The sequence below is a fragment of the Prunus dulcis genome, chromosome 4 (assembly GCF_902201215.1).
Source record: "Prunus dulcis chromosome 4, ALMONDv2, whole genome shotgun sequence".
Classification (NCBI taxonomy): Eukaryota; Viridiplantae; Streptophyta; class Magnoliopsida; order Rosales; family Rosaceae; genus Prunus; species Prunus dulcis.
Genome location: NC_047653.1, coordinates 22,874,137 through 22,881,822, shown reverse-complemented (window position 1 = coordinate 22,881,822; position 7,686 = coordinate 22,874,137). Strand labels below are relative to the sequence as shown.

Sequence of the window (7,686 nt, the reverse complement as noted above, 5' to 3'; positions counted from 1 at the left end):
CACCAATTTTGACATACCTTCCCAACACGAGGAGCTATAAGCCATGCAAGAGTAACAGTAAGCAGCCCTGTAGCAAGCAGAATCCCAGTACCTTCCACAGCCCACTTGGTTGCAGGATTTTCAGCAGGGGCAACAACAGTATTCTGAGGTTGTTCTGATACAGCTTGTGAAATTGAAACAGAATTGGTACTTGTATTGTTATTATTGTTACTATTATTATGCGGGGTAAACCATAGTGAAATCTCACTCAGTCGTTGCCTTCTGATAGCAGCTACAGCATCAGGATCTATATCTGTACTTGTATTAACCTGTGTGGCATCCGGTTCCCCCCTAGCTGTTCTTTCCCTCAATATTTCATACTCCTTCAAGGAAATCATAACCTTTTTGAAGTCTGAAATTCTGATATTTTTTGCAAGACGTCCACAGATTTCACAAACAGTGGACCCATGGTTGATAAACCATTTGAGTGCACACGCATAGTGTACCAAAGCAAGGTCATTTTTGCAAGAGCAACCAAGCTCAACTAATGTGTCTTCATGGTGACTTGAACCTGTCTCTAAATCAGCACCACAAATGAAAACCTCTCCATCAGGGCTTATAAACTCCAAAAACCCAGATTCTTTTCCAGGTTTTTTCTTGACATACATATCACCTTCAGCATCTTTAAGGGCTACCCTGCTATCAGGCTTGACTTGCCCATGGCGTATACATGTTTCTTGTGTAGGAGGAGTGATACCCAAAAACTCTAACGCTGCATCTCCCCTTTTGTCAGATTCAGCACATTGGCACACGCGACAAGTTGATAAGCCGGCCTCATTGTCAAGACTATGGCGTGAGTGAGTACCTAAAGAATCACTCTGTCCAGGTGAGTCACCTTCCTCACTAGCTCCGATGCTAGCTTCCGATAAGTTTTCCTTACCCATCAAGTCAGTTGGCTTTTAGTTCAAGAGTGCAGTTTGTGCTTTGAGTTATTGCACCACTTTACTTTGGTATAGTTCCGACATCCAAGCTAATGAGGTCTCCATTGTGCAACTAAACGAAACGTAAGACAAGAACTACCATTCCAATAGGAAAATGGCAGCTAATAAAGGCTTTTGTTCCAGCTGTAAAAGGAAGTTAACCCTCCAAGCATAATACAATGCCTTGGTGTCAGAGAAGAGGCTGGTAAAGACACCCTATGAAGACAAAAACATCCAACTTCATATCTCATTCATTGTAGCTTCTGATGAGACTTTAAGCTAATTATTGCTCCAATGTAGAGTCATTGTAGACCCTGTTATTGTTAGATCCACTGACATGCAAAAAAGGCAGTACCATGAGAAAACAAAACAAAATAAAAGCATGCTACCATAATAACTGAAAATCCACTTAAATTTTCTTTGGTCGAAAAATCTACTTAATGGAACATCAACTTAACAAGCACACACAAAATCAAAATCATAACATATAAGCAAAGAAAAAACAAAACAAAAAAATGTACGTAACCAATAACACAATTTCAAATGTGCTTGTAAAAACGCGGACCATTCTAAAATAAAAATCATGTTGAGTAAATGCACAGCAACTGACTCGCATATCATTTCACACTTTTATGAATTTGAAGTCAAAACTACCCTTCGGAAAACTTCGAAAACCCCAAAAGAACAAAAATCTGCATACAAATACTAAAATAGAGCAAGTTCATTTAAAAAAAAATTGGACAGCTTTAAAAATGAGTCTGTAAAATTTATTTAAAATAAAATAAAATCAGCAGCACCTACGTTCCTTCTACTGTTCTAAATCACCAGCCAACTCCCTCTCCACCCAATTTTCCTCCCCACAAATGGGTGAAGCTGAGAAAGGTTCAGTACTAAAGGTAGAAGCTTAAGAGTCCTTGTATGCATCTTCTATAATTCTTTTTCTCTCTAGAAACTATTTCCATTCTTCTTATGCCTTTTCTCTTATGTAATGGTTTTTCTTTCCCTCATTCCATATTTCCAATTATTTTAGAGTATAGAAGAAGCATGTCTAGATCCAAAAAACGAAATGAAGCACCAGTTAATAGATTTAAAAAGGCATCAAGGTAATAGATTTGGCATTTCATCAAATACCTGATATTCAGTTTAAATGTTGTGAACTGGCACAACAGATCTCCTTGTATAGCCACAATAGTGGGCTTCATCAATTAGGAATTCTAATCATAAAGGAATCTGAATAACATGTTTATAAAACCTTCTTTGATTGGGAAAGCAAATCCAATTGAGAAAAGGATTCATATCCTCCAAGCCTATCAGTTATTATTTTATTTTTTTTAAGAAAAAAGAAACAAAATTTTATTGCATATAACAATAAAATACAGAGCTGGTCAAGATGACCACAAAAAGAAGGCATAAGCTTAGGAAACTCATGATGGACTGGAAAACCCAACACTGTTATAGTTGTAAGGTGATCAATTCTTAACTAGATACCATACCTCAATTTATTATATAAGAACCACATTTTCAACAAGGAGAGAGGAAAACAACAAAACAATGGACAAGACATCCACAGAGTAAAGAACTAGAGAACTCCGAAACAGAACCAACAACAGCTGCACTACAAATTGAAAAAAATGCAAAAAGGAATTATCCTTAAATGTTTTATGCTAAGTAAGTGCACTATGAAAAGTCAGCTTAGGAAAACTACAAAACAATGGACAAGATATCCACTGAGTAAAGAACTAGAGCACTCAGAAACAGAACCAACAACATTAAAAAGAACATAGTACCAGCCAAGAAACAAAAGGCACTAATAAACAGCTGCACTGCAAATTGAAAAAAAATGCAAAAAAGAATTATCCTTAAATGTTTTATTCTCAGTAAGTGCACTATGAAAAGTCAGCTTAGAAGACGCAGAAGGGAAAAGAATGATATACGAAAATAGGCAATAAATAGAACAGATAAACAAAGGAAAGTGCTGATTTATGAAGAAACCACCTTTTTCAGAAAATCCACAGCCTTGTCACAATTTGAGTCAAACATGTGAACACATAGTTTTCCCCTTCACCCTCCAAACAAATTCATAACCCAACATACCAACCCAAATCCCTCACTTAGAAATTAGCACAACCAGAAGATCCATTAAATCTCACAATCTATTAAAAATCATACCCATATTATCAGAAATTCGAAACCTGCGAACAGAACAACAGCACAAGACTACAACTATGTATAAGTCGCAAAAATAATAATGTATAGAAATCAATAAGCAAAAATGATGAAACGATACTTACATTGCCATAAGTGTGAAAGAAAGCTTGCCTCTTTCAATTTTGTTATTCTGCTGCCACAGTACACTGAAGAAGCAGAACACAGAAATTAGTGCATATACATATGTGCGTTCGTGTGTGCTTGCGTTCAAATCTTGAAGAAGAGCAAGAGAGAGCGAAAAAGGAGCTGAATTTGGGTGTACCAGAAGCGACTGAAGAAGTAGTAGCTGAGTTGCGAAGATTGAAGATCGAGAAGGAACAGTGAGAAGAGGAGAGATAAGGGGCAAGGATTTGGGATTGAGAAAACGAAATGCGAGAGTAAAAGGTAGGAAGATGCAGCGGCCGGAGAAGTGAGGTGAGGAAGAAGAAGCCGTCGGAAAAAGGAGAGGTAAGAGAGATGAGATCGTAGGAGATGGAGGGAGAGGCAGGTACTAAATACGTTTGGAGAAGTCCCTTGAGTCATGTTATTAGTGTATTTATTTAGTATCCACATGTCATCCACGGGATCCATATTTTTAATTCTCTAAATTAAAATTTAAAAAATGTTGAAAAAACCCCCCTAAAATTTACCCCCAGTTGAGTAGGTTCCACCAAGCCCGACCCGACCCGAGAGTGCCCTATCTTGCAGGTTGCAGCAGCAGCCGCTCCATTTCCAGGGTCCAGCCTCCTCTCGTCTGTTTCTTCTTGTTTCTCCGTCAGTAGTCTCCATACTCCACGGGACCTGGTGAGCTCCTAGCCTCCTCGTGTTGTCATTTAATTTCTGATTTTGTTTCTAACTTCATATTTAGGGATTCAGCTAAGCTAGAGTTTAGGGATTTCGGGATTCACATCATTTGATTTGATAACACTCTTGTGTTGTTTCACTGATTTAAAAAAAAAAACAAAAAACAAAAACGAGTTTGTTGTATTTTGGGATATTGTAGGCTTGGCTTGGGTTTCTCGTGGGAAGTCATTATGTGTGATGATGTAAATGATGGTTGGTGGATTATCGACTAAGCTGTTGAACATATGCATAGCTTCATTTTGTAAAGTCCGGCTATTGGAGAAAGCAGAAGCCATTGTAATTGACGGTATAAGATTAGGGTTGATTCCAGACGTGGTAACTTACAATACTTTGGTTAGTGCCTATTCTCGGTTTGTTAGCTTAGATGCAGCTTATTCTGTTATTCATAGAATGAAAGAAGCTGGGATAAGTCCAAATGTCATTACTTACAATTCTTTGATGTCCGGGGCGACCCAGAATTGCTTATTGTCACGATCCCTGGATTTGTTTGAGGAAATGTTACTAGCAGGTGTACATCCTAATTTATGGAGCTACAACATTCTGATGCATTGTTTCTTTAAATTAGGAAAACCTGATGAAGCCAACAAAGTATTTCAGGATATTTTACTTAGCAATCTTACTCCCCACCCAGCTACGCTTAACATAATGATTAATGGCCTTTGTAACAATGGATACATCGATAATGCCCTTATGTTATATAGGAATTTGCAACGCCATGGATTTGTTCCCCAATTGGTGACATACAATATTCTTATCAACTGGCTATGCAAGACACGCAGATTGAGACAAGCAAGGAGAATTCTAAAGGAACTTGGGGAATCAGGCCATGAGCCAAGTCTCATAACCTACACTACAGTTATGAAATGCTGCTTTAGGTCCAACAAGTATGACAAAGGGCTTCAGATTATGTCAGTTATGATGGGTAAAGGGTATACTTTTGATGGCTATGCATACTGCACAGTCGTTGCTGCTTTGGTTAAGACTGGGAGGATAGAAGAGGCAAATGCTTGCATGGAACAGACAATAAGGAACGGCGTTGAACTTGATTTAGTAGCTTACAACACCTTACTCAATATGTATTGTAGAGAAGGTAAGTTTGAAGCTGCCTATAAGCTGTTGGATGAAATGGAAAATGGAGGTCTGCTGTTCGACAAGTATACCCACACAATTATAATTGATGGATTGTGTAAGGCCGGTAATATTAGCGGGGCTCAAAAACATTTACATTATATGAAAATGATGGGCTTCCATGAAAACTTGGTTGCCCTCAACTGCATGATTGATGGCTTATGTAAAGCTGGTCAAATTGATCGTGCAATGGAATTGTACAAATCAATGGAGACTAAAGATTCATTTACCTACACCTCCTTGGTGCACAATCTTTGCAAGGCTGGAAGGTTTCGATTGGCATCCAAGCTTATGATGAAATGTTTAAGACATGGGAAGAAAATACCCAAGGCTACCCAACGGGCTGTCTTTGATGGTCTTTATAGTTCAGGGTTTACAGACGAAGCAAGGAAGCTTTGGTGGAAAATTCGAGTGGCTCGAATATTGCATTAGAAACCGGCTACTGAAAATGACATAACCTAGAGAACTATCCTAGTTGGATTGGCATATTGGTCAGCACCATGAATGAGGCCCCCTTTAGCCATATTATGTAAACACAGTTTTTTTGGGCTGTTAAGCCTGCTATACCAAGCAGAGATTATTAATATTGAAGTGTAATGTTGAATCTGAATGAAAGTTGACTGACTAGCCTGCAACTGCCTTGCATTGCTAGACTGAAAGTGGTTCTGCCTGTGTGTATGATGGGAAGACACTACTTGTAGTAAACAAACAACTTGCCATATTCATGTATGACTGGACAAGTCCAGAAACATTTTCTCAAAGTCAACTGTCAGCCACACTGGTTTCTTCAGTTGATGGGCCCAATGTGAGTTTCTGTTCTTATTCCAACTGATTTAATAGATTTCCCTTTTTCTGTTTTGTGATAGTGTTAATGTATTTTCTTTGCGTCATTAAATGAACTGATGCTCTTGGAATGTTACTGAAAGAACATCTGTATTATTTTTTCTCTTCGTCTTTTTCATATTTTGGAAACAATTTTTGAAATCTATCTGTTACTTTTGGCAGGGTAACTGGTTAGCATTATTAAGAACAGTTTGGATAAAACTCTGGAAAACTACTCCTGAGAGGTAAATTTGTACTGCGGCCTACTTTTCATGTGAGTATTATTTTGACATGAAATTTGGATAAATTGGTTTCTCAAATACATTCATGGTTGCACGAGAGAGAATGATAGAGCTTTCATCACCCAAAAGGGAAAAAGGACGGTTAACCTTTACTTCCTAAAAGTTAAGGATTGCAAACTTGTGCATTTTCTATTTTAAAAACAATTCTGAGGAAATCCATGATTCTCTATGCTATTTGTTGTTCTGTTCCTTAACTTAATACTGGAATGATGTTTTGGCAATTCTTTTGGGGCGAGATCTGAGAGATAATATTTTCAAATAATATTCTTCGAAAGAAAAGTATATCCAAAATTTTAACAAAAAAACGTTCATCGGTTACTTTATTTATATGTCTTCCTATATCTTTTCTCTCTACCAGACTATCTTTTGTCAACTTATTCAACTGTGTTGATAGAGAAGTGTTAAATTCAAATAGTTGATGTTGTTCTTGTCATTTAAAAGAAGTTTATGTTTGATGGGTTTCTGTTATTGTGCATTTGTGTGTGTGCGCACTTATACACTGCAGAAAGAGAAGGGCTGACTAGATAAATAGTTTTCAAACAGATTGAAGCTGAGATTCGCAGATGCAAAGATATAAGTTGGATATTGTTCACGAAGATTCAGATGTTAAGCTCAGAGGTTTAAACCACGTGTTATTATCCAGATCCAGTGGTCCAAACCAAAAATGGTCACAGGGTAGGTAGAAAGAAAAAAAAATTTTAAATAAAAACAGATGGAAATATGGATTGCTGTTTAGCAGAAAAAGCAGGGGCGTCTTTCTGTGGTATTCGTGATGTTTTTGGGTCGTCCGGTCTATTTATTTATTTATTTCATCATTAAAGTAAAAAGGTTTTTTGCAAGCTGCATTGGATGTTATCCTGATAACAATTATTGATGAAAAAAACTAAACCTTGAATGAAAATGCAAGAGAGGAGGGATCAGTATGGCAATTCTCTTTATAATGTCTAGTATGAGACTTGTCTTTATATAGTAGAGTAAGGATTTAGGATTCTTCGACATCAAATAAGATTAGAGTGAGTCGTTAAGCATACCGTCAATTAGGAGCTGACTTGGACTTACTAGTAGCTCAGGCTTCTGTAGAGTCTATTCTATAATACTGAAGTTGGAACTTGCTCATCTTGTTGCTTGCCGTTCTGCTGCTGATGTTGGTTAGTTGGGCATCAAGCATCTCTAATTGAAGATTCAATTTGCAGATATGGATCGCATTTCAACCAGAACCCTGTCTATGGCCAAATAGTTTCCTCAGGGTTGAATTTAATTTTTTATTGGAATATGAACCCTCATGTGAAATTCGGATGGCATATAGCGATCAGTAAGCGTACAGACTACCTAGTTTGTAGTCTGTATCGCTAGCTGATCTGTTTTTCCTTTTGTTTTTTATTTTGTCTGTTTAATAAGAGATTGATTTGTATTTGAAACGAAAA

At 37.4% G+C, this 7,686-nt stretch overlaps 2 protein-coding genes across 7 annotated transcripts in view; one reads left to right on the top strand and one right to left on the bottom strand.

Moving 5' to 3' along the window:
* Nucleotides 1-3,665, bottom strand: part of LOC117626324 — a 9,097-nt gene extending 5,432 nt beyond the window's left edge. Inside the window, exons 1-3 of the mRNA XM_034357993.1 lie at nt 3,430-3,665; nt 3,251-3,313; nt 18-1,291 (exon numbers count right to left, since the gene is read on the bottom strand). Of these exons, the coding sequence (XP_034213884.1) occupies nt 18-923 (906 nt within the window). The 5' untranslated portion in view covers nt 924-1,291; nt 3,251-3,313; nt 3,430-3,665. The remainder of the gene's footprint in view (nt 1-17; nt 1,292-3,250; nt 3,314-3,429) is intronic.
* A 102-nt stretch (nt 3,666-3,767) lies between these two features.
* LOC117626455 (putative pentatricopeptide repeat-containing protein At4g17915) lies at nt 3,768-7,686 on the top strand. Of its 6 annotated transcripts, none has more exons than XM_034358165.1 (4): nt 3,768-3,950; nt 4,125-5,943; nt 6,144-6,205; nt 6,806-7,686. In XM_034358165.1, exon 2 carries the CDS (start codon nt 4,197-4,199, stop codon nt 5,568-5,570), a length of 1,374 nt encoding a protein of 457 aa, XP_034214056.1. In that variant the 5' UTR covers nt 3,768-3,950; nt 4,125-4,196; the 3' UTR covers nt 5,571-5,943; nt 6,144-6,205; nt 6,806-7,686. The 6 variants fall into 6 exon arrangements, with proteins under 6 accessions (XP_034214056.1, XP_034214054.1, XP_034214053.1 ...); XM_034358163.1 differs by having other exon boundaries at nt 6,144-6,234; XM_034358162.1 differs by having other exon boundaries at nt 6,144-6,234; nt 6,795-7,686.